We start from the raw sequence: 27,999 nt of genomic DNA on the forward strand, positions 1-27,999 counted from the left end.
GGAAGTGTTTCCTGCGCCGGCGAGGTTGTTTTGAATGAAATCCGGCTGATTCATTGCAGACGCTAAACGGGGTTTACACGTTTAGATATCTGAGGGGATTTTGCGTTTTGTTGCCTTTTTACAGGTAATGTAGTTTTTGTATACAGCCTGCTTCAGGAGACTTTTATATGTGTATAGATAATGACTGTGTAAAATGTGCAGATCCAGGGATAATTGTAGAAATGTTTCAAAGGCCTAGTCGTTACCAAGAGTAAAATGGGCATTTGTAACTACGGCCTACATAAAATCCATTTGAATTCTGTCAAGCTATCCATCAAAGAAATGTTTAGAAACGGTGTTCTTAGACGTGCGTAATATAAAAGCGGTTGAAATGTATTTGTGTTTGTTGTTACTTTTGTTATGTAGGTTGTATTGACAACACTGTTAAGACTGCTGACGATATATATATACACCTGACATCACTTATATTTCAGTTGAAGTATTCTAATACAAAAGGCTGAACGTGTCCATTTGTAATGTAAAATTCACAATTTAACGTACCTTATGGATACTTCTATTGTAACGTGAAGTTAGGGAAATGAGATTACGTGGTAGTGTCAGGATTTTTCAGTTATTGGTTTCCTCGCTGTATTATCATAACTTTTGCTGTGTAGTTATTTTACCTCAGTGTTTAGCTGTAATTTAAAACGAATAATAATAGATTATTATGTAAGAGTTTTCTTCTGCCGTTGGTGTCTACGATACACTTCGTTAGTTTAGCTTTGAGGTGACTAAGCAATCTACAGCAAGTATAGGGTCAGTTTTTTTAAAGTAAAATTGCAATAACCTTTAACCCCGATATAATTTGTATGTTTTGATTTCCATTTCAATTTGTAATGTTAAGAATGATCAATTTGTGGGTGTCCTTCAGTTTGTTGACTATATATAATCTCACACTACATGTAATGTTTTTTAAGCCGATAAATCAGTCTTCAATACTGAAATAATGTTTAGCTGAGTGCTAAGTACTATAGAGCCTGGACAATACGTTTCAGCATTGCAGTGACATTATCATGTAAATATCTATAATAATTTTTAGCAAGGTCTGGCATCATTATACAAAGTGAAAATAGGACTGCATCACCAAAATGTAGAAAATACAATATTTTCATTACTTTTTCACATTGACTTATTTCTCCTTGTTTGTATGCATTACTTAGGCGTTGTAGACAATTAATAAATGTGTATACATTTGTGATTTTAATTTTGTAATATAGTTGACACATAGTGACACAGCAACATTGCTGCCCTGTTGTATGATCTCATCAAATCCCCAAAACTAAGCAATGTTTGTTTGGTCATTACTGGGATAGGAGACCTAATGAAACCAGCTTTCTGCTACTATTGTTGCTGGTGGACCAGTAGGTGGCACTCTTCTCTGTAGACCAGAGTTTTTAGACCAATTCTCCAGTATGGTGACAGCAGAGACTGTGCTATGGGTGATTTTGTCCTTTGAAGGAGACCTTAAACCTGACTGCTTGGTCATTATATGTCCCCTAGTGGTGTTTGGATGATGTGGGTTCTACACTGAGCTGTCGTGGCTAATTCCATTCTGGACTTGTGTAATGTTGCCTCTCTAAATCTCCCTTAATTCAGTAAAGTAATTTGTAAGTACTTCACCAGATTTGCTGTGGGGCATCTGTGTTGGGTAGTGGTTCTGAACTCATAAGTGGCACTTTGTAGTTTCAAATTCCAGTTGCAGTCATGCAGTTTTATCTCGACCAAGTTTCTTCACTCGGATTGCTCCAATAAAATGTCCCACTGTATTGGGTACAAATATTAAGGCGTGTTAATAGTAGTGCTGCTCTTCAGTTTTAGCTGAATTGGTTGTGCATTGGTATCCTTTGAAATAAAAAGCACTATGCAAATTCATAATTTATCATGAATTAACATGTCTTGCAGGTTGTGTAATACAGCTTCATGTATTTTTTTTAAATGTGCCATATTTATGCTGCTCTGATTTTAAGACAGTAACCATGAAGCATGTTCCTTTTTTGTATGGTAACTCTTAATGGGTCTTATGATATTAAGAAACATGATTTGGCCTTTCTTTAGTACAGTAAAGATGAATATTTCCTCAAAATCTTTTCCTTGGAATATACTTTGTGCTCGGTACACACTTGTTACTTTATGCAGTGGTCATTGTAGTAGTCATGTACAGTTTTTTTTTTTAAGTTTGTCTCCTGAATTTGTTTATGAATTTAGTTGGCTGCAATACATGTTAGTGGGGATTTCAGTAAGGGGTTACTTTTTTTACTTATCTTGAAAAGTGATGCACCTGGTTGTGGGTTTGTGCCATATTCTGTATATAGTAAGAACAGTACCATAAACTAGTTTGATCTTTTTAGATAGTATTGAGAGAGAGAAAACTGGGCCTAGATGGTGAGCAAGCATTGCTTTCTCTTATCAGCCTTTGGTATTGTTTCAGTTGTGAAGTACTAGTTTATCCCATGTTTCCCTTTTTTGTCCTAAACTTTTTAAACCAGGAGTTAAAACTAATATTCTGGATTATAGTTTCAGGAATTTAAGGGCCTAATCTGGATAGAACAATGATGTAACCTGACAAACACAAAAGATTGTAGGTCTGTAAAACCTACAGTTTTACAAAGTTCGGGTTTCCTAGCTATTCAGCCAGTGAAGGTGCCCATCCAGAGCCCAACGGTCTGGATATTACTGTTTCGAATCCATGCTGTTTCATTAGCCAGTATCAATGACCCTGGCCCCTGTGGCTTGCTGAGCACCTGTGAGCTTGTAGTGTTATCTGTCCTTTCAGCAGTGCTTCAGCTCTCTTGTAAGTGAGGCATGATCACATTGTTTTTAATAAGAGTAGGTTATACATATCAAGCTATGTCTTGGAGGGACTATCTCTGTCTCTCCTTTTTAAGTGCAAGCTACAGTATATTTAAGAGCCGCCAATTCTAGATTGTAGAGGGTAAAACGTTACAAAACTGTCAGAAAAAAAAATCAGTTTTTCTATATAAGGCGTACAAATGAGAGAAGGCCCATCTTGTATTACTGTAGCTTATAGAATGCAAGGAATCTATCTGTTTAACCATTTCTTCTTGGTTCCCGGGGAATGTTCTTTTTATTGTTACACTTTGTAAAAAGTAGAAATAAATGGTGTCTTAATACCTCTCGGTATTGCTGGAATGAACTAGAATAGGGCTCATCATTTTAATGTCAGGAATAGCTCTACTTTAAGTTTTAGTAATTAAAATGTGATATTAAAATTAATTTATTGATTTTAGATCTTATGTGCATGCCTTATCATTTAGTGTGATCCTTATACTTGCTTTACCTTTCTGAGTTCTCTTAACTTAAGCTTATAGCTTGATACTTTAAAGGGGAGCTGCGATGCTATTTTAACATGTTAGGGTTAGGAAGAATCAGCATTGCTGAGTTCATTTCAAACTACAATAAAAGTAAAATGTACATCATAACTTGTGAAACCTCCAATTTACATCACAAAATGGATAAAAATTTCCAGGAATGCACATCACTATTCTCTGCTGTTCAGTACAAGGCAAAAAAGCTTCCAGTGACATGCTGCAGCCTTATTACACTGTAAATGAGCAGGCTTGTGAATCCATCTCTGTTAATACAGTAGAAATATTATTCTCAATTTCGCTTTGATTTTACTAATAAATAGAACTTACTTATTACTTGCATATTATTACTCTCCATGCAGCTCACATTGGAAACTTTCTGTACTGAAATATCTGCTGCTAATATCAGGTATTAAGTGATACCTGTACTTAATTTGCTCATATATTACATTACATTAGTCATTACAGTGACTAGTGAGCAGGAAGGGCCACGTCGCGATTCGTGAGAACTCTCCCTCTTTAAATATTAGAGAATGTGGATGTCCATCTCCTTCAGCTTCAAGGCAGACCGAGGAACAGGAAATTTGCTGTTTTCACCCCTGTAGTCATTACATTATTGAGATCATAATTTGAAATCTTGGCACAAAGATCTTTTCAATAATAAGATTAAAATTTACTGTGGGATGCTGGTGTGAGCCGCAGCGATCTTTGCAAAAACCTTCTATTTTCGCATAGCAAGGGCACTGGCAGTTGTCACAGAAAATATTTCACAACATAATACATAAATGTCTTTAACTCTGTCTCACTCTGTAGTTGTACCTTGCATGGTTTTTAGACATTACAGCTCTTCTCGCATTCCATCTTGAGTCACAGAATCTTGCAAGAATTGCTTATTGCGGTACGTCATTTATATCAATGCACTCATGTGCAACACTAAATACTTCTTCATCTTTTAATGCCAGTGTCTGTTGATTGTTACCATTTTTCAGCCATTTCACTTATGCATCACTCCTCTGATCTAGCAGACATTGGTACGTTTGATAGTCTCCGCCTTGTCTGCACAGCTTAGAGCCCAAACACATGGTCTTGTGTTGAACAAATCCATAATCATCTCTCTAAAAGAACAGAAATGAGCCAACATCTAACTTTCATAGCAGCTGCCATTTTGTCCAAAATGTTTGTCTTTACACTTAAGTGTAAAAACAATTATCAGCTGCAATGATTGTGAGCTTTTCTGTGAAAATGATAAGCTTGCCCCGTTAAAAACAGTGCAGTAAATATATCAATTGCATCATTTTTTCTTTACCAAAGAGCCATTATTGGGTAGCATGTTATAGAGAATTACAGAACAGTCAAGTATTGATTTATTCATTTTTAACTTACTTTCTTTGTTAATTACTTTTATTGCAAGTGCACATTGTTAAAATCCCTTTGTGAGCCAATAATAGCACGCATGCCATAGGTTGCTGACTTCTATGCCAGAGGTTACTAGTGTGATGGAAATTAAGCCTAACTGACAGCCACTGGTGTTAAGTTTTTGGGCGAACCTTTCACCAAGCCCATGGAATGTAGAAATGGATTGGAATGTAGAAAGTAATTTAAACCTTCAATTTAATGTCCACTTAGCACACCATCAGTGTTTAGCTTGTGTTAGGAAGAAATCACCTTTTAAAAGTTGGTCTGAAATAAGATTATCATGTCTGTCTTGCTCTGTTTTTATACTTTTAATGTGTGTGGATTCAGTTGTGAAAACCTGATCATTTCTATAATGTATAATTACTCAAAAAAGCATCCTGTGGTGGGGGAACAAAATAGCAATGGGAAAAGAAAACAGTACAGCAAAGAGAATGGAAAGATTATGGTTAATGTAATGAGAGAATATGGAAGTGCAGGTAAAAATTACAAAAGATAAATGCTGATGGTGACATCCCTGTTTCTTCTTCATATTGTGGACTGTTCATAGATCTATGCAAAATTAATGTGAATTTTCCACTGCTTAATCAGTAAAATAAAACTTCTGAGCCTGATCGGATCAATAAGGCAATAAGAGATTGTGTAATAGTAATTTTGCATGCACTCATATTTTAATTCATGATTCTGTTAGTGCCTTTATGTGTTTTTAAGCAGTCAGTTCATCACAGTTTGAAGAACATGATGAGAAGGGTTACATTTGTTCAGCAGATCGTTTGTGCCGAGTACTAGTTCTGGGTACCTCAAAAGGTAATTTCTATCTCTGAGTGAAAAAAATCTTAGTAATCCCTGCTCAGAGAAAATGAGACCCGCCTTCTGACTCGGTATATGGGGTCTCTAGGTGAAGACTGTGTTTGTGAGCTACAGTGGGACAAATACCAAAATTACCAAACACTAAGGTTAAAATGAAAAAAAACATAAGTTCTTATGTTTTTTTTTTAAGATAAATCTGTGAATTCTTTGTACATCTCCTGTTCATTTCTCTTATCTTTGTTGGCTCAATAACTTTGCCTTCTACAGGGTTATATCGCAACAACTAAATCGTATTAGAGCTATCCAGAGCCCCTCCTGGTCATTTTTCAATGGCTATTCTAAGGACTACAGCAGTATTATGTAGGTCACCATACATGGTGAACACTGCTGTCATCATGGTCTGTCAGATACTGAAAGTACTATTGCATCACCATTTAATTCATCCAGTCCACTCCTGGAAAAGCGCACAGCTTTTCCTAGAATTAGTGTGAACACCTCCTCTTATTTTATTCCACTCTGCATCTGCAAAACAGTGCCTGAAGCAGGCTGAAGTTGAACAGAAGGAATGACGATAATGAACGTGACACCTATAAAATTCACTTTTTCAATTAAAACAGATGGAGAATGAATTTTCTTAATTAATCTTAATACTGATTTGAAGACAATTATATGAATTTGTGTTACAACAAGGATTCATTTTACTCACTTTTTACTTTAAAATGCACATTTATCCAGAAATCCAAATTTTATGACAAGTGGGAAGCTTGGATTGTGTACCGTTAGGTTTATTTATTAAAAAGTCTTAAAATCAGGGTCTGGTTTGTGATCAATTATTACAGACATCTCTTGAAGCTGCACTGAACTGTTATGGTATCCAGTAGTAACATACATAAAGCTGTGCTTTACCTGACCTGAAATACAAATTAAACACTCATTTGTTTAGAGATTGATATCATTTGACACCACGTATCACATGAGGTATTGATTATATCTGACAAGCTGCAAGTTAATTAGCATCAGAGTTACTAATCAAGATTTCTCCTTAATGTGTAGTGAAACCTTATTTTTCACTTAATTTTAAAATAAGAGTTGCCTTAGGTATTCCAAAGCTATTACTTTGGAAGGAGAGGCAGCCTTCCAACGCATGAAGAGTAGAACTCATCTGGTTGAGAAAACTCTATAGGTATAGCCCTGCAGTAAACCAAGGTAACCTTCAAAACAAAGCAAAAAATGATTCTGTTAATTAGCAAGGAAGGCAGATTCTTGAATTAGAATGTGGTGTTAATTAACAGGAAATCTGATGTTGTGTAGTAATTACCACCAATATTTTTGACATTTAAAGATTGAAGGTGAATTACTGTGTTGAAAGTTGCAGGCATAATAACTTTTCCATTTCTCCTCTTTTAAAGAAACATGGACAGACTCCTGAGGCTTGGTGGTGGGATGCCTGGACTGGGTCAGGTGAGGTGTCAGTTTTCACCCAGTGATTTCCCTTTGCTCTCATGTTTAAGTGATGTGCGGAATAGTTTCTTTGAAATAAGCAGATGGAAGCTGGACATTACAGTGTACGAAATAGAATCGACCACATGTCTCTTGTCCTTGGATATAATACATATTTCACTGAATAAAGACCATTAATAGTGAAAGTGTGTATATGTATCTACAGTTTGTGGCAATGCCGTTTTCACAGTTTAGAAGGTCACTTAAAGTAGTCAGAAATAACTAGAAACCTAAAACGGACAAAACTAGAGCGCCTCCTCTCAAACTCAAATATACAGCTATTTTCTAATTTACGTAAAAATCGTTTTGCTCTGAGGAGCTGTTGAGGTTAAACCCAGGTTTCTGATAATGTGGGCCTGAAGAGTAACAGTGTGTAATGCACGTGCTGCTTTGCAAGTCATTGAATTGGCAGCAACAGTCTCTGAGGGTGCCGTGGGTCGCATTCAAATTGAAGCACAACCTATTGATACCTTGCATGGACCGAAAGCAAGGAATTGTCGCTATCCCCTTGTTTGTTTCTGTGGTGATTTTAAAACTCTGATCTTGGAGAGTAATTTTGGCAGATACAGAATGTGATGACAGAGGTAGCGGCGAGATCTCAACAAGAATCCCAAAGGAGATTCTCCAAGTCTGGGGGGGCTGCCTGGATGGCATCTAAACATTATGCCAGACTTGTGAACTGGGTAATTTATGTAAGGCTATTGTGTCATGAGCATGTCCGATAACAGACTGCTTTTTAATTCTGACATTGAATTTCTTTCCACTTATAGCATTCTACAGCCACTTAAAGTGGGATGTTATATAGTTAAGCAAAGCAACAGGTACTGTCAAACTGTTCTATGTCAGCAGTACAGTGAAATAATTTTAAAGAAGAAGGAAAATTCTTCGTATTCGCTAAATGTCTTATACAGCCTATATATATATACATTTGAAATACAAAGCTTTCCTGTTGTGCCTTGTCTTAATTGTCTTCAGAAAAAAAAATGGGACAGTTCCAAAAGTGAAATACATTTAAGTGTTATACAGAGTTTTATATTTATAGTTGATGAGTCTGGAAAAGATTAATTTGAATATTTTTTTATTATACTTTTATAATAAAACTTACTTTTTATTATTATATACTTTTATATATATATATACTTTTTATTATTAATTATGCACTACAATATATTCAAAGTATTTTCAGGTGTTTATCTTTGTTGTGCATTGAGTTTTGATTGTGTAAATGCTGTGTTGGGACATACTAAGCCAATCTGTAAACTGTTAAGTATGAATATACTCAACGTTTATCTCTCAGGTTTCACAAATATAAGTGTTGTGGTAGAAGCCTTCTGTTTGTGTGCTTGTTCCTGAAATACAAATAACAAACACTAAAAACTGAAGAATTACACCCAGGTGTAAAACTGATCTAAAGGCAGAAACAAAAATGTTACTTCTTAGCTTAGAATAATTTTGTAATTTGTAATTAGTATAATTGTATAGTTGCTAGCCCAGAATTAGATTAGGCTTATTTCGGGGAAGAAAAAGGCTTAACATGAGAATCCATTGTAATGTGGTAATGGATTTTTTTTTTTATGAAACATTCCATAATTTGGGCACTTTCTTGCTCTGGAATGTATAATGCAATTCTTCAAAGAATGAATATGATATTTTGATTCTTAGTAAATTCAGTTTTTGATCTTTTTACAATGTTCCAGCTACTGTAGCTATATTTTGAAACACTGCCTGTTACTGTGGTGCTAAGTGTTAATTGCAGTTTGATCTCCAAAGGTGAATACAAATGCAGCAAACTTTTCCATATGTTTTAGTTGATGTATTCATATCTTAATGAGTTCTCTGTAAAGCAGAACCACAGTCAGCTAAGTGAGCTTTAATCAAATAAATGCTTTGAATATATTTAATTGTTGCACTCAGGATTTTAGATTTCACCTGGAATTGTTAACCAGAAATGCAATAAAGTAATGAAAATGATATTGCAGATTTTTTTTGTCTTGACTGCCAGTTATGTTTTGTGCCTATACTTTTATAAAGCTGAAAAGACCTATAGCAAGCCATGCATTTAAAGGGTTAAGACAGCATGAAAGAATTCATTTCCAGTTTAATGACCTAGCCTTGCTGGGCTAGGACGACAGGGAACATGCTCCTGACTTGTACTGAATTTGCCAATTAACACCTCCAATAACAGGTTGCCTCTGAATATCACAGAAGCAGTGAGAGGAGGAATTGGTTTACATGCAGTTTGTTTTCCGCTTTTGCTCTTTGAATATTCAGTACTTTAAAAGATTTAAATCTACTATTATCTTCTGCTTCATTTTGTGTGAACCAGAATTTTGGAAATGTCCTTGTTCCAATCAAATGACGAGGAGTGTAGATATGGAAAGGCTGGATTTAGATCTTTATTTTCTTTAAAAGAAATATGCACTCTGTAGAAAAATAACAAAATGTAAGGCTGTCATGAAACTCTGTGCAGTAGTTAACTACATGACCAGTATTTTTGATAAATGTCAGACCAGGGAAAAGAACTAGACATATTTAAAAAAGTAAAAGACATAATGAGATATGTTTAAAACATTTTAGTCTCACCAAAGTAGGAAGACATTACTCTCTCTTTTTCTGGTGGAGTATTACATCTCTTACTGATTATTTCCGAGTGGTTTCTTATGCATTTATGTGCTTTTCCATGTATGTTTGTAACACTGGACTGGTGCGCTAAACAACACTTTAGGCGGGTGTGAATTTTCCAACACACCAGGTGAAAATCACAATGGGCATCGTGTTCCTTTGAGTCCCTTTTGCAGGTAGAAGTGCTTAGAGAGGTTAATGATTAAAAAAAATAGAGCAAATGCAGAAACACCTTTGGAAGTGTGCACTGTGGACATTCCTATTCTGCAACCGTCTTGGTATTAATAAAATAATCATTGTATGCTGCTTCATGTGAGTGTAAAGTAAATAGTGCCAGTGACCCAGTCTCACAATAACACCTTGGCTCACAATTAATCAGCAGGTATTTTATTAAAATATAATAATCAAAGGATGGCTCAATAATTGATACCGGTTCACACCATGGGAAAGGTGGAGTAATCTATCTAATAGCGTTAACAAATTTGCAGAGAAGGACTTTGTGGATAACACTTTGAGGTGCTAGCTTTGTGCTGTTACGATGACAAATGCCTTTTCTTAACACTTTGTCAACAAGAGCAGCTTCAGGCAGTCCAAATACCACATTCTATTTCTAGTGGTTTTACTTAAATATTTAAGAGCAAGCTTATCATTTCAGCCACTGATGGAAAAAATGAAAAACACACTTTCCAAAATGTATTATGATATCAAATAAAGGCAATTTATCCTTTTGATATATGTAGCTTGTATATATAGATGTGATCTGTATTACTAAGGTTTACCCACAAATCCAGCTATTTAGTAGAGTGTTAATAAACCATCTGGCTGGGGCAAAGTTTAAAGCCATGCTGGCAGACCAGTTTACTGACTGACACTTCCTCACAGTAGTGGGTGGAGGGCTTCATTAATGCCCAAGTTTTTCTCCCAGAATCTGCTAGTATATTTTATGAGCCATGCTGCTTGATCTTGATGATGACAATGATTTTTGAAAGAATAAATGATATTCGGTCCTTTTATAAAAAGTGCTACAGATTCTGAAGTTATTTTAAGTAAACGATTATTTTGTGAAATTTGAGAAGGCATTACATTTTTTTTTTTTGCAAGGCAGTCAGAGTAATTGTAAATCTGGCTTCATCAGTCTTTCTTGGTGAGAGGAAACATTTTACGTTTCTTAATCCTGAAGCTGTGAAAATGGCATACCATATGTAATGTTGCTGGTTTCTGTTTGTCTAATCAGTCCTCTGGAGATCTATCACTCTTGTGCCAATGAGCATGCTGTTTCTTTGTCTTTGTGGTTTGTGGTTTTATCAAACATTTGAGTTGCATGATTTGTATATTTTAAAATGTTAATCGTTTGCTATTTAATGCTTAGAATAAACAGGTATTTTAATTAGCTTTCTAAATTGATAGCTTTTTTTTCTGGTAAAAAGTGTGCTTGAATGAAGACCCAAAGCAGCAGTTAGTGCTTTAGACCTAAAGCACAAATGTTGTTCTTAATGCGTACTACCTATAAATGTATTAACACTTTTAATAGCAAATCATTCTTTCAAGCTCGGTATCAGCCTCTAATCTCTTAAACAAGTCTGTCTAGTTTTGTTTAAATTGCATTGACCACCAGTTAACTAGCTGGGAAAAATGCAAGCTTTCCATATTTGAATAAGTAAGTAAGAAATAATAAGTAATAAGTAAGAAAATTGAATAAGTATAAGCATTCCATGAGGACACTTTGCCAAGGTGTACGGATAAGGAATTTTATACTTTTCCTCAGTCCGAAAACAATTAGGAAGGATGCCGTGAAATCGTCAGCCAGTTCTAAGGGGATGTGATGGTGAATCACTTCTTCTGCCACATATATGGTTTGGAAGTCAGAATCTTGACTTTTTGCTTAAATCTAACCCAAGTACATATTAGACTTAAATATTTAACTTAAAATGAGCAACGTATGTATCATTTAGCCAGAAATCTGAAAAGAGTTTTTTGTAACTTTGTTTGCCCTGGAAAAGGGCATTAGAGGATGGATTTTCTGTTTATCCACTTACATTTGAATAAAGCAGAGCTTCACTGGTTAGGGTGCTAAACAATATTGAAAATAATTTGATGTAAAACCTTTTGAAGACTAATTTATATGATAAAGTTTTCGGCTCTCTATACCTTGTGGTTTTATATACTAAAGGTTTTTTAACCTTATAGTAAAAAAGTGATTTGTGTTTTTTTGACACAAGATAGAAGACAAAAATAGAATGTTTATAAAATGTTAGTGAAATTAACACACAACATCTACAAACCCATTACTGGTTAATATTTAATCAGTAATGTTTGTATCTGTTTTAATACCTAGTCTTCAGAAGTTCTTGTTCTTGGTTTGGTATTAAAATTCCTTTGACTAAAAATTATCCCGGTCGGTCCAAGCATGTGCAGTGATTAGTCTATGTACAAGACCATTATTTTCTTTTTTTTAAAATTGAATCACCTTTATTTTTATGATACTTTTCCAATATAAACAAGCCAATTGTGTGTTTTTCTCGACTTGTTGCTGCAATTTCCATAACGGCAGAAAGGAAAATGAGAAAGTGAAGGCAGGCTCTTCTAAGCCGCCTACCAATGAGACATTTGGCTTCCAACACTTCTGACTTGTCATAGCCCAGTACAGGAGGTACAGCCCTCACCAATAGCACCACATGCGTGTACGCATCTAGGTGGCTACAGTGGTCTCTGTGAATCAAGCGTTCTCACTAATTCCACCTACTATTGACAATTGTGTACCGCCGATTGCGGGATCGTGCCAGTCGGCTAGTGACGTGAATCAGGCTTGAACTTGTGATCATCGAGCTCACCCCATGCTCAGATGAGCACATTTACCAGTTGAGCAACTCGGGAGGTTCTGCACTTCTTAAATCCTGTGTATACTGTGACACTGTAAAGCTGATTATTTTATCATTGAAATGGCTTTCTTCAACGACATTGATTGTTGGTTTTAATCTCTTTGGCTACTTTGTATTACAAATTAGCGTTGTTTTTACATCTGATTCCTTGGTTTCACGAACATTTCCTGGAGTCTATACAGTGATCTCACTGTAATTTCTGACCAGTAAAAGGAAATTTAACTGCTTCTTTGAAACTTTGAAAAACTAAGATATGCATTTTAAATAAAAAATGGTGAAAGCCTATATTATCACTTCACTGTATTTTAAGATTGTGAAAAAGTGACTCACAATGCATCACAGACATACCCTGCATTGCAGCTATTATGACAAAATAATTAACCTTTTTCTCCAAATGTCAGAAAATTTAAAACCACAAGATTTAATCTGGCATGCATAAAGCTGTGTAGAATTACATATGTACTCTCTGTACACAATCCCACTTAGTACCTGAGCAGATGCTGTCAAGATGGAGAGAAAATGAGGTTTTGAAGTGTAGACATATTCCGAATTGAAATGCTAGCTCATATGTACATTTACACATTTAAGAGGAAGAAATACGACCTAATTTCAAGTTCTTATGCCTAGAGTAGCTACAGTATTCTTCCAAACAACACCCCCTACTCTTTCCCCTTCTGGCACAAGAAAGTGCAAAAATGAAACTTTATAATGGAAAAATGTGACAATGTGTCATTTTGTAAAAATTTGGAGGAAAACCTAGCTATGAGACCATAGTGAGCAAAATCAGGTCAAGCTTTACAGTCAGACTTGTTAGAAGACAAAGCAATTCATCTTGTTTTCATTTTTGCCTATATAAAGGACACATTGCATTTGTTAATAAAAGTGGAATAAAAACTTGTACAAAAACATGTTTAGCAGTGTCTGACAGTGTACTGATGATCTGGAAGAAATTGTGTTAATTTTTTTTAATTTAGCGCAAGACAAATAGCTGTGTATTTTGTTCACAGCTTTTCTACCTGGGGATAGTGAATACAATTCTCTCCTGCTGTACCTGTGGCAGATACCTGCAAAGCGTTCCCAGTGCCCTAATCTGCAAGTTATCTTTAGAACTCAAACTGCTAGTGCCAAGAAGATTGTTGTTTGCTGTGTTGATTATTACTCAGCCCAGTGGTGTTTACTTCACACCACCATTAGAATCGCACAGATAATTGCTGAATCAAAGACTTTTGACAAAGGGAAAATGACAGTGGTTTACGTCACTAGGCAGGCTGTGTATTAGCCTAGGTGATTAGATACTTTTTGTTTTTAATACTATACCTACACACAGCTTTTAAACCAAGCTTGTCAGTATAACCAGTAATGGCTTGTGTTGTGTATGAATATGTTCCATACTGTATATGAGTGCTATGCAATTAAAACTAGGGGAATCTCACTATCCAAGAATTCATTTCATATTTGTGAATGTGCTAGATATATAAATTTCATTTTAAGTACAAGGAAAAATGTTTATTTACAATATATTTTATTGCCCCCTTTCTATTACTCTTGAAAATGTAAGAATGCTAGCCTAATGTAACAGTAGTGGAATTAAAGTTTCTGTTACATGATTAAAATGATACAGGAGTATTACTGTTTTTGAATTAGATACCCTATCCAGAGATAGTTCAAGAGGGAAATTGATCTCCCATTATAACCAGAGAAGGAAACCACCATGTAATGGGTATATAAGCTGTTTTATGTATCTCAAAACAATAACATTTTAAATCTTGCAGTTTTCTTTCTGTATTAAACACAAATCCTAGAAATTGTGTAGAAAGTATGCATTTTTTTCCATTCAGGGTCCTCCAACCGATGCCCCAGCAGTAGATACAGCAGAACAAGTGTACATTTCTTCCCTTGCGTTGCTGAAGGTAAGAAAATGAATATTCATGAAACCCACAAAATAATTAATCAAAAAGTAGTTTTTTTTATTCTGCTTTATTAACTTTGATGCTTCGTTTTGTTATGCTTAAGAACTACTAAGTGAAATACTTCAAATCACTGTTGGTTCTGTTTCTTTGTCGCTCACATTGATTATTTTGCCTTTGAAGACCGTGTCATGTCACCTCCACATTATAGTGATAACTTGTCAGGTTCAAATTATCCTGAAGGCTGCTTTAAAGAAAAAAAGTGCCGGTGACATGTGGCACTAAAAGTCTTTAACTGCTGCTCTGACAACTATTAATGACGTGATGTTGATTGAGAAACAGGTTACTTAATTAACCACTGTTTATAATTACTTGTAGGAAAATTGTAGTAAGGTAAGATGCATTTTCATTGTGTTCGTTTGCTAATGTTTAGAACTCGTTTTAAATCTTTCCATTACTGTAATTTTTTATTACACAGATGTTGAAACATGGGCGGGCTGGTGTTCCGATGGAAGTCATGGGTTTGATGCTGGGGGAATTTGTGGATGACTACACCGTCAGAGTGATTGATGTGTTTGCGATGCCTCAATCAGGAACGGTGAGTACTCTTTTTTTATTATAATAATCATTTCTAAAGTAAAAGTGCAGAGGCATTCACAATATCAGTCCACAAATTTAAGCTTTTGTCTGTTCATCACACAGTTAAATAAATCAGCATATGTAGCTGTTTGACATATGTACCATATGTGCCTTTTAAAAAAAAAAAATTGGGGATATCAAAACACTTATGTGTAGCAGTCATTAGTAACCTTAAAGGTAATTTTTCTTTTAGTTTTAATCTTTTGAGGTGTGCTGTAATTGGTTGCTGTAATTTTGCATTTTTACTGCTAAAAAAGATGTGCTCAATTTAGATGTATCAATATAAATCTAAATTGTTAGGCATTTGTAGTGTTATTCACTTCCTTCATTGCGGTATTAAAGTGACACTGTGAAGGAGTCATATACACTATTCTATTCTCATACACATTCGTTTCACACGATCTGGGGGACAAGTTTTTTGGGGAATTTTGTTTTATAGGCTATTAAAAAAGGACTAATGAAATTGCTTTTTTAAACAGGGAGTCAGTGTTGAAGCAGTTGACCCTGTCTTTCAAGCTAAAATGTTAGATATGCTTAAGCAGACTGGAAGGTAAATATGCATTATTTGTATTGTACATTAGTACAATTTGTTAACATTTTTTGTAGCTGGTTATTTGTGTGTGTGCACTTGCCTGGTAATATGCATTTGTATTTTTTACTATGAAGACATAAGACAGTATTATAGTCATATGTTATACCATTTATGCCCTTCAACAGTTGTCATCTGCTTGCTCAAATACCTTTACTGTGAAAAACTTCAAAATTAATGTGAACAAAAGGCTCAGCAGCCCAGCAACATAGTGCAAATTGCTTCTTGACGGAGTTCTTAGTCCCACTGCTGATTTAATTGATATTTAAAGGGTGGATATTCAGTCTCAAGTGCTGAAAGGGTAAAAACTGGCTCAGAGAAGGTGTGGTAACAGGGTGAAAAATTGAAAGCATGATCTTCCACTGCTAATGCACATCCCCTTAATGATAACACTCCTTTGTCGCACTTTCTTCATTTTCATGTTTTCACTATGGCATGATGAAAGAAGCATTTTTTTACCCATGTTTTTTTTCACACCTGTGTTTCCCTGTACCCTGCCCAATTTATACCCATTTTGTTGAGATCCTCTTTCATTTTGAGTGTGGAGTTCATTCTCTGTACAGTTAAGGCTCTTCCTCTCAATGCCCTGTCTGTTTCAGGCCAGAGATGGTGGTTGGTTGGTACCACAGTCACCCTGGCTTTGGGTGCTGGCTGTCTGGCGTGGATATCAACACTCAGCAGAGCTTTGAAGCCCTGTCAGAGCGGGCTGTTGCTGTAGTAGTGGACCCTATTCAGAGTGTTAAAGGAAAGGTACTGTCATTTTTTATCTGTGCATATTCATGCAAGAAAACTAAGTTGTTTAAGTCTTTTGTGTCGCATTGTTTGGTGAGTGCATATATTTTATATAGAGGCATTCTAATTTTGGCACTGCTGTGTTTTCCATTTTAATTTCACAACATATATGTTTTACAAAATGTCATTGTACTGTAATGCTGTTTACTAGTTTGAAAAAAAAATGCAAACTGTAATTTTAGTGTATTTAAGTTCATAGTGAAAGGTATCCTGCTTGCACCCTTATTTTATTTCTGAGTAAGGCTTAACATTCTTTTCATTTATAAAATTAATATTATACTCCAACTCAATAAGGAGCACTACTGGATTTAAATAATGTGTGAATGTGTTTTAATTGCTGATGGGTATTCAAAATGGATAGTTTAGGTTTTGATATACTGTTTAGGTTTGCAGTAATAACCATTCTTCTTCTTGATAAAATTCTGGATTATGTTAACCTTTATTTCTTTTTCCCCCTTGTTTGGTCGTCTTTCTTTTCTATTCCTATTTTGGCCCCATATGCCATTTTCCTATTTCCTGCCTCCAGACAGCAGGGAGCAGCTCTATTATCACCTTCACAGAGCTGTCTCTAAATGTGAGAGGCAATTCGATTTTGCTTTGCCATTGGGAGGGTGAATAAGAAAGACTGCAGCACATAAAGAAATTGACTTAGGGCTTTACTGCATTAAACTTCTGCTGGGGCGTGTTGTTCCAGCATGTACCCCTATGGTTTACTATATATTTTTTGAGACATTAATCTAATTTCTACACAAGTATTGGTGAAAACATTTTCTGTATTAACTGTATTTCATGTCTGTACTCAAAAATGATGTATATGATACATCATTAAAGCCTTAGCACAACAGATGTCTGGTTTTTAAAGACCTTAAACAGAAAGCTTTTCTTTATTCTCAATTGCTTTATTTTTTCGCCTAATTTTTAAATATTTAAAATATTTTTCTCCATGGATTCTCTACTGGTCCTTTTCATAATATCACACTACTGATTTTTTTTTTATCTGCCACAATTATTTTGGTATTAAACCTGTTTTGCTTGAGAATAAAAAAAGACTGACTGTGTTGCAACTCTATAAATTAAACATGAGTTTGAGCGATAATCCTCAGGCTGCACTTTTCACGCTGCATTTTTAATGACTTTCTCATTCGACTGTGATTTCAGCCTGCTATTTTAATTGAGTCTACGGTTGTAATATGGCAATCAATCTATTGTTCACTCCCTTTTCAGATTCCAAAACAGCATTCTGTGCTGTCCTTAGGTTTTAGACACACTGTTCCACAAGGTCTTTTTTTCATTTCAATAAGCAACAGCTTTTTATACAAAATGATTTATAATTTAATTACTGGTTTAGTGCTTGATTTGCACTGCCTAATTGTCATCATCAGAAATGGCTCAGACAATTTTCAGACATTTTATTTAAACCAGTCAGATGTTGTGTATCATTTAACATTGTGAGATATTGATGCACTATTTACATTATTATTATTTTTTATTTGTCCTCTGCTAATAATTGATAAATACATTTTAATTGTAAAATCTTTTTTCAGTTACATCTAATTTGCTAAATTAGTTTGCAAATAAAATCTCAATGCTCTTTTTCTTTCTTTTGGCCTAAGCTTTGCATGCAGATTTCAGGGCTATAGCAATGTCTAAGTTGTGTGAGAAACAGTGTAGCATTTTGACCTCCTTACAGAAGAAATGCTGAATATTGTTGCAATATAGATATTTTCTTTCAGGTTTGAGGCCAAATATGTGGAGAATCTCTAAGGAGACCAAGGAAATGCACACACTTCATGGCATTGCTTTTCTTAAGCTAAAATTGATGTTTTATAAATAATTTCAATGTTACAAACATCAACCCCACAATCACAGCGATTCAGTGATATTCATTTGGCATAAGTCAGTTTCATTTCTGTGCGCTTTTCATCAAAAATGGCATAAAAAGTAAGATTTACCTGAATTTTTTATGCCGTGGGCTTACCAGGGACAGTAGATGATGTTTTTCACTTGTAGATGTCTGACAGTGCATGGCAGCATAAATAACAAAATGGTCGCAAACCCCAGCTGCACTTCCAAGGTCACACGTTTCCCTTAATTATTAAAGAAACCAGCAACAAACTGAACAGTTGATAACAGGTCAGTTGCAGGTGATAAAAGAAGTTTTAGATGGGACATTAGCCCTTTTCTCCACTTTGTGATTTTTGATATAATATCTTTCGATTCGTTTAAAAAAAAATGTTTGTGTCCCTGGTTTAATAGATATTGTGTGGTACAGATAAACCTGTTGGTGGCCATTAAATGAAAAATGAAATCAATTTTGAGTTTTTTCAGTTTTTGTTTTTAAGTGTAATAGGTTAGAAACATTCTTTCTAAATAATTAAATTGACAATTTCTGAACATCCACTTATTTATACTATTTACATGTTCTGTTTGCTATATTTATAAAATTCGGTTTTAGTGTGCAAAACATTGAAATTTTTATTTACATAAGTTAACTCCTATTACAGGTGTATTACTAGGACATCAAGTTTCTGGAGTTTCACAGAGTGCTGAAAATACTTTGATTTACCTACAATAGAATTAAATTTCATGCAACATCTTTGAGTTACATAGATATTTGACAACATCTTTTTTTTTTGTAGCTGAAAGTGGACTGGAGTTGTTTTATTAACTTTTCACACTTTTCAAGTACCTTAACAATTACATGCCCGTTACAAAGCAGCCAAGATAATCCTTTAAATTAAAGATTCAAAATAGAAAACGAAAGAAATCCTGTAAATACCATAAGGACCTGTTTACTTTTTCTGTGGATTTTTGAGTCATACAACAACTAAGGAGGCTTCTGAAGTGTGACTATACAGTAAAGGATTAACCTCCATGGGGCTCTGTATACACGGTTCCTGTTGGTTTTCCACTGGCTGTTTTGCTGAGTAGCACGTGATCTAGCCTGTGAAACTCTTGCTTCATAACCCGGCTGGAGGTGGAGTTACTGACATTTCTCGTCGCTTGGCTTCAGCTGGTGCGAAGAAGATGGCTTCTCACCGTGCTGTAGATTACAGGAAGACACATTCAGTCTGGGTCTGGCAAAGTAGCTGAGGTTTGTTTACAATTTAAGAACTGAAAACTTCTATCCAAAATGATAAGGTATGTGCTCAGATTTGTTAAAAACAAATGATGGGCATCCCATGTGTTTCATCAGTAGAGGCGCTCACCCAAGTGCAGATTGAGCTCAATGATTACAGGTTCGAGCCTGGGCCTCTACCTGAGCAACATAGAGAGTAGGATGGCACTAGTCACTCAGAACTTCTCTGCAAGGCAGTGACCTCTGCGGTTTCCTGGGTACTTACAGGCATGTGGTGCTGTAGCTGAGGGACATGCCTCTCCTACAGCCAGTGATGAACCTCTGGTATGGGGTTGTGTTGCCTTAAAAGATGTGCTAAAAAACGGATGGCTTAGAGGTGGGTGGGTCAGAGGAGTCTGCCTAAACTTGCTTCTTCTCCCATGTGTGCAGTCATGGGGTTCATAGCTAGGAGCGATGAATAAACACACCACTGGCTATTCCAAATAGGGTGGGTGTGTAAAAATAATTGGCAGTTCTAAAGACAAGAAATAATTAATATCCCAATATATTTCTCTTAAGATGTCAGGTTGGTGCTCTCACCAGGAAGGTTTTATTCCATGCTACTCTCCATGTGAAGTTACCATAGCTATCAATATGCAAGTCGTGTAAGACCAGGCTTGGTTCAAAGTTAGCATTGTCTTTGCTTGTGTGTGTACTTGGAAAAGAGGCGTTGAGAACCAAACTGGTAATGAGGCATTTGGTTTCAAACAGCCATATATTCTGATATTTTATGAAATAGTGTAAACATTTTTCCAAACAGACTGCATGTTGCTTTAAGAATTCTTTTATCGTTGTACCTTGATTACACTTGTAGACATTTATGATGGAAATGCCATTTCATTGGAGTGCATTATGTTTAGTGTTTGCCTCATTAAGTAGTGAATACAAGAGTTACAAATGCTGCTGAAATCACAGATTTTCAAATGCAGCATCAAATCTGTACTCAATGAGAAGGCCATCATTGTTTTTTTTCCCTTTTGTACTATATTTGCCTCTATGGACAAATGACTAGGTAAAAATATTTCTGTCATAACTGTGTTGACTAGTCCAGGATGCACTGGGTTAGTTGTGCTGAATTTCTGTAATACTTAAATGAGTTTTCTTCAGCAACACAACAGTTTCTCCACCTGAATTGTTACAGAATCATCTGTGGCATCATTAACACCTACTTCACCCTCCCCTCATTAGTACACTGGACATTAATGAGGCATTTTATTTTATTCTCTGCTCCAAAAAAAGCAATTAGTAATACAGAATTCACTGTTAACTATTTTTGTCTTGCATTTGCCAAGTTAATGTGTTCTAACATCAGGTTGTAGGTTAATATTAAACTACATAGAATAAATCAAACAAATCATTCATTTTTATGAAATTAGACTGTTGGCGATAATTTAATTTCTCATTTACTGAGGATTAGTGCAGGTCTTGTATTGCTATACTACATCGATAGATTAAAATGAAAATGTGAGCATGCAGATATTGCATATGTATATATTAAGTGGTTGTTGACAGTACTAGGAAATCATTTAGTCCATATATTTTGAATTCTGTGACTGTAATATTTTAGTCACATTGTTCATACCAGATAACAGAAATTTATTTTATATGGTACATGTAAATAAGTTATTCTCTGGAAAAATACATGAACAAATGCTCTAAAGAGCAAGATGACAGTATAGTAGTTGTTTAGGTTTTGATGTCTTTAAATGTAATATTCAGCACTAGAGCTTTAGGTGGGGGGGTATTTTTTTTGTTTTATGTGATGCTGTTACACAGAAAAATAAGAATTGGAAAGAATGTAGCCAGAGTATCTGAGGTTAAATAAAATCTACTACACCAACCCAAAAGTGTCATTATCAAAGTTCAGAGGAATTCAAGGTTTGTCTGGAAAGTAGGAACAGATGAGTTAACCTGGGGTTCTCTGGCTTAGGTTAATCAATGCACTGCACCTGCTGCTTCTAAATGGGAGCCGTTTTATGTCATGCATGTTGTAATCCATTTTTTTCTTTTGCATAGATGTTCTTAATCTCACCATGCTCTGTACCCAGTACTAAAAATAATCAGTTCTTTCAAAACCACAAGTTATTACCAGAATTATTTTCCATTTTATATATCCTATATGTATCTTACTCTTTGAATACACAATGGAAATTGTGAGGATGAAAACTTGAATTGTCCTGTGGTGGATGTTATGTTTATGTGTTGCTGCTGCTGTTCTGTGTTTGTTTTTGGTGTTTCCTTAATGTCTTTGTATTGGAGCATGCATGCAAATAAGCATTTCATTGCATATGACAATAAACTGAATTGAAGAGAATGAGACATTTGTCCACCTGTCATCACAGAAGGGAGATTTCAGTTTTGTCACTGAAATTGTTGACTGTCAATTACAAAACATGACTCTGTTGTTGTTTCTAGGCCTCAAATTTTAAAATCCTTTTCTTAAAGATGTCCGCTATTAAGCATTAAAAGGTGTAAAATAATGAGAAACAGAAGCTGATCTCTAGGGACAACAAGTACCTTCATCTCGGGAAAGTAAGCTAATAAGGGTTTAAAACCCACAACTGTCCAGGCAGTCCTCCGTAGACCACTGGCTTTCCTTTCCACATTAGAGACTGATCCTTTGTGACAATAGTAAACCAGATTTAGGAAAGAAAAAAGTTCTGGGACATGTAAATACTGTTTGTGTAAATGTGGGAAATTATTAGTTATTAGTTAATTTCTGCAAATTTGAAATCGCCACCTTCTTTAAAGCAAAGATGCAAAAATATATGCTGGATGTTTATTTGCTCTTATTTTGTCATAAATATGAGTTCAAAATAGTCTGTAGAAATGTATTTCAATAACATCACATAAATAACTTAGAGGCAATCTTAAATGCATTCACATAAAAATTTTAGTGACACTGTAATATAAGCCACTACCTGTCATGAATCGCAAATAACCTTGGATTTACTCTTCTCTGGGTTTGCAGAGCCCTTATTACAACACTGATGGGTCATGTTTATCCATCAGACATGGAAGAATATTTTATAGTCAGAAAAAGCAATAGCATCTGACTTGAGCAGTATACTAGGGCTGCATTCCTTACTGGCTATAATTTTGTTGTCATTTCGAGTATAGTGATCATGCCTTTGATGTGACAGTACTGGGCATTAGATAAACTCCCTAAGCCAGTGCTCACTTTCAGTCTTTTTCTCTCCTTGTCATTCACATTGATTAAATTAGACCTGGGTGGAAAAACATGTATGGAACAATAAGCTATAGAAATCATTGCCATACAATTTTGCGTCACATAAAAGCCTACATTGAAAATCATACCCTTTTCTTGAATATTTAAAACGATGAACAAGGCCTGCACAAAAATTGCCATTAATGTTGTCAACTTAAATACTAATTTAAATGGCACTTTTCCTATGGTGCGATCAGCAGGAAATTCCTTCTGTTATAGTTTTTTCATTAAAATTATCTGGAAGATATCCAAAAGCAGATGTGCATGTGTTGTGGATTTTGCCCTTTTGCATGCAGTTTGTGAACACATTTGACATTACATCTTGTTTTCATAGGTTGTTATTGATGCCTTCAGACTGATCAATGCCAATATGATGGTTCTGGGACATGAACCAAGGCAAACCACATCAAACCTAGGTCATTTAAACAAGCCATCCATCCAGGTAAGAAAGAAAATTGGAAAGGTTGGATAGAAGCTTTGGTTAATGTTTGGATTGCTATATTTATCATTTCTAAAGGGAATGCTGAAAAAAATATGATTAGACACTCTGGGTTGTTGCTTATACGCAAGTCATCCAGTAACTCACTGATGTACTCTTATGTACTGATACAGCTGCCATAAAATTCTAATATCCATAATGAACTGATGAACGTGCAATTTATGTTTTGTAGTGTGTAATTGATATTAGCCTGGTAAATACAAGCATATCTCTATTTTATTAACAGAATTGAGCAGTGGTTTCCTCTTCTAAAACTTTACAGTAAACCCTGCTTTAAGCAAAAAGGGAGAAGTACGTGGTGTGTGAATGATGGTAATAAGTGGTATTCTATTCCATGTTCAGTGAACCAGCTCTTAAGAGTTAAGCTGTGCCTTAAACCACTCTGCCAAATAATGTGTGTTAGTGGTTTATGTAATGCAATAGTAAGTTTGAACTGTTCACATTTGAATGGATGATTTCTGAAACTGAGCAATTATATTTGAGATGATATTTATTGGTTTAATGAATTAATGTTAAAAATTATTTCATCTTAACCTTGTGTTTTTTATAGAATGAGCAAGTTAAATGTAGGAATGTCCAATAAATATGGGATTTAATTATTATTGATTACAAAGATGTTATTACCAATATAATATGTATTTAGGGAATGATATTTGCATCTAGTGTTCAATTAAAATGTGCTCTCTAAAAAAGATTGCCAGTTTTGCAAATAATAAACAAGTAAGGTATGTCGTTATTAGAATTCTGTGATCTACTGATGTACAGAAATAAAGCTAATTTAACATGGTAAGAAAATCTCCACTTTTATTATTGCCCAATTATTTCTATCAAGATTTTCAAAGTTAATGGTTATGTCTACAGTAAAACACATATGAGTAAACAAATAGCTGCAACTACCTCCCTCCCCATCCCAAAAAAACCCTGAGGTTTAGATAGCGTTGTCATTAATAATTACAGGTGTTCCTCAGAGATTCTGGGTTCCGATTCGGTTAGTTGTGTAACTAGCTTAGTCGAATGCAAATAACTTTTAAAAGTAAGACAAATAAACCATGGAACTGAATTGTTCCCTTGCCTGCAGTGGGTATAGAAAAAAAAAACAGCCTTAACTACAGGTCTGCTGTGGATGTTAAAGTGAACCATAATGAGTAGGAAATGGTCTGGCCTCTTGATTGGGCATAGGCAAGTCCATGCTTGTATGTTTCAAGAGAATAGATTACTGGACCTTATTGCACAGCTGTAATGACCTCTCTCGTTAACCTTATAGCTTCAGACCTCTTCATTATTATATAAACAATTTGTGGTTCCACAAAGCCTGTGTCGGAATATCATACAAAGAGTTTTGCACATTTAAATGTATCCAGTGGAAAAAAAACAATATTTTTTGTCTTTTCAATTTTAATAAAACAATGCACATTGTCTGAATGAGAGAAGTAATTCTTCTCTTTACCTCTAACACTTCTTTAAAAGATGTTGGCTAATGTAATTGACCTGCAGGGTTTACCCATGTGATTTGAAACCCTACATAGCCTTTGTCACAAACAGTGTGATGCACTTTAAATATAACCACTGTGGTCACTAAGAAGTAACATGTGGTACTTTTAATTGGTATCCTAAAGTAATATTAATTGGTTTGCACTAGGTACTCTAAAAAAAAATTGCAAGCCATATTTTAAATCAAAATTAAATTCTTACACATTAAAGCAAATTCTTTCCACTCTAAAATCAGTACACATGGGGTTTCCAATTCATGTTTGAATCTTGATAAAGTAGTTTAAGAATCTTAATAGTACTTTGTAGGTGGCTGAATGATATCAAAACTTTAATATATTGTAATCTTTGAGAATCATGTTCAAAAATTGTTTCCTTTGTACTCCACAGAGCTGTCAACCTTAATGTAATGTTTTTCATAATTGTTTAATCTATCACTGTACATTACTTAAACCTCGGTTTCTTTTGCAGGCTTTAATCCATGGATTGAACAGGCATTATTACTCAATTACCATCAACTACAGGAAAAATGAACTAGAACAGAAGGTTTGTAGTCTCTTCATTGTACTGTTTTTAGATTTTGTTAATGTAAGGTTGATTGAGTCTTTAAGATTTAGACAGTGTAACAAGAGACATTTGTGTTCTCTGTACTGATTTTGAATGGGAGTTATTTCTCAAAACTACGGAACAGACAGGAACATTTTATCAAATTGATTTTTGTTTTAACAGTCAGAGCCCATATTTATTAATTTTGATGCATTAAAACCTCACAACAGATGTTTAGATGTTGAATTAGTTAAATAGGATGCAGTTTAAACAATAAACCTAAGTTTACACCTAAAATAAGATTACCGTTTGAAGCTTTTAAAGAATATAAAAACATAAAAAGGGTTGCAAACGATAACAATTCAACCCACCTAGCTCTGCTAGCAGCTAATTTACCATTTTGTTTGGTTTCAATTGATGTAATGTTTTGCAAAGGTGGGTCGTTTACCATTATCACAGTACTGAAGTTAAAATAAAGCAATTTACTAATCACATGTAGGCAGTGCTCTTTACTGAATACTATGTATTTTCCCTATAACCTGGTTCTGCCTCTTAAAAACAGATTATGTTCTCCAAGTGAACATATAGGTGATCTCCAAATGATTAATGTATACAGACTCGGAGATCTAAATCCTACTCAGACTTGCTCCCAGATTTCCAGAATTACCAAACCCCAAAATAAATGGTAGTCTTTGTGGGCATCCTTCAGCACCGCAGCACACAACACTATTTTCTAGGTAATATATTTACTTTTAAATTTCATTTCATGCATGTCTCTAAAAATATTATTTTTAGATGCTGCTTAATTTGCATAAGAAGAGCTGGATGGAAGGACTGACCCTTCAGGATTACAGTGAACACTGTAAGCTTAATGAAACGATTGTGAAGGAGATGCTTGAGTTGGCCAAAAACTACAACAAGGTGATGTAGCAACAGACTTGCTGTTTTCTAACTACAATTAAATTAAGATTTCTTGTTTTTCCCTTTGCAGCGCATCAATAAAGACCTTTATTTAATGATAGCAAATTGGACTTTTTTACCTTCAAGAAGGTTATTGGCCAAATAGCCTAGTGGTTACACTGGAGTTGACTTTGTGAGACTATTCAAAGACTTCATTGTTACAAATCAAGTGAGAAAAAAAACTAATGGACAATCAGTATCCACTTCAGAACAGCTTGTGGCTGCTTGCATTGTGATACCACCAAGCCTCAAGTAACACTTCATTTTGTTACAGCTTTAGCTCTTTGATAAAACTAACAGTGCGCTCGCTACCTTAAGCAGAATTTAGATCGTGTTAAATGTACAAGAATTAATTAAATTATTGAAATTTCCAGAAATGATTAAAAGATGCTTCTGAGACAGGCTTCCAAAACATCTTTAAATCACTATAAACACAAAAATTAAATATTTTTGTTCCTAATTTTAGGCTGTAGAAGAGGAGGATAAGATGACCCCTGAACAGCTGGCAATAAAAAATGTTGGAAAACAGGCAAGTTATTTGTTTTTTATGAGCATTACTGTTTACTAAGAAGAGTCTCAGTATTTTTAAATTTAATAAAATACTAAAATGTAAATAATTCCATGCCATACAATATGTGATGGAATTCCAAGTATAATCTATGAAACTCATATAGAGTTCTAAATTCTGTATGCAAAATTGAAACAGAGGTGTTTAAGACATTTTCTTAAATGTAATCAGTTTGCTTTGATATTTTTTAATTGGTAAAACTGAGAAATAAGGATATTTTCATTTCCCTAGGTATACATCTTAGGTTTTTTTTACAGATGTGGGCTTTTTGTCTGTAATTTTTAAGCTAATTTTTTCATCTTGATTTCCTCTTTTGGAATGTATGTGATGTTCAACTGAACAGTTATGTATTGGATTTTTTTATTATATCCAAAGATGTAAAGGTGCTTTTCCATGTTAAAAATAAAAATGTTTTGTTACAACAAATGAACCATCTTAGTTGCCTTTGGCAACTTAAATGTTTAACAAATAACATTTTTCTTTCTTCACAGGATCCAAAACGTCATTTAGAAGAACATGTTGACGTTCTGATGACATCAAATATTGTGCAGTGCTTAGCTGCCATGTTGGACACAGTGGTCTTTCAGTAGTGCAGCCTTTGTTTAAAAGTCATACTTATTCTTTACTTTTTACTTCAGTTATTTTTTAAAAAAACAGTAACTTGTATAACATGTTTGTGAACATATTGCCGCTAATTAATTCCCTCAGAATAAATGTCTGGCCCCATCACTGATGTTGCACAAAACTTCAGTTAATGTACAGTTTGTCAGTTTTACATGCTAGGAGGAATGCTTTTTGTTTTTTGGTTCAGGTGCAGGAGAATACTATTTCGTCATGGTTTTCTTAAAATATCAGGTGCAGGTGAATGCTACTTTGCAATTTTCTTGAAATATCTGTAAAGATCAGGATTTATTTGTATGTAGTGATATTTATCACCTCTTAAAAATAAAGACAAAGATGACAAATTCAGAACCTTGATCTTTAACTGCCAATGCTTAATGTTGACTGGTTATTTCTTTGAACATAAAACATTGAGAATTTTAAAATAAAGTAATCCCATTTTTGATTATTTTTC

At 34.7% G+C, this 27,999-nt stretch overlaps 1 protein-coding gene across 1 annotated transcript; it reads left to right on the plus strand.

Annotated features, from left to right (window-relative positions):
* psmd14 (proteasome 26S subunit, non-ATPase 14) lies at positions 1-27,990 on the plus strand. Its single transcript, XM_006636549.3, has 11 exons — positions 1-124; positions 6,998-7,049; positions 14,428-14,499; positions 14,975-15,094; positions 15,615-15,685; positions 16,324-16,474; positions 23,198-23,305; positions 25,322-25,396; positions 26,192-26,317; positions 26,823-26,885; positions 27,416-27,990. The coding sequence occupies exons 2-11, from the start codon at positions 7,002-7,004 to the stop codon at positions 27,512-27,514; spliced, it is 933 nt and encodes a 310-aa protein (XP_006636612.1). The 5' UTR covers positions 1-124; positions 6,998-7,001; the 3' UTR covers positions 27,515-27,990.
* Positions 27,991-27,999: the final 9 nt, after the last annotated feature.

This window comes from Lepisosteus oculatus, chromosome 12 (assembly GCF_040954835.1).
Source record: "Lepisosteus oculatus isolate fLepOcu1 chromosome 12, fLepOcu1.hap2, whole genome shotgun sequence".
Lineage (NCBI taxonomy): Eukaryota > Metazoa > Chordata > Actinopteri > Semionotiformes > Lepisosteidae > Lepisosteus > Lepisosteus oculatus.

Bases quoted from the DNA above. Each gene is read 5' to 3' on its own strand.
- psmd14 (XM_006636549.3), top strand. From the start codon at position 7,002: ATGGACAGACTCCTGAGGCTTGGTGGTGGGATGCCTGGACTGGGTCAG. The intron at 16,475-23,197 runs GTACTGTCATTT...TTGTTTTCATAG, and splicing joins TTCAGAGTGTTAAAGGAAAG to GTTGTTATTGATGCCTTCAG. The intron at 25,397-26,191 runs GTTTGTAGTCTC...TATTATTTTTAG, and splicing joins AAAATGAACTAGAACAGAAG to ATGCTGCTTAATTTGCATAA.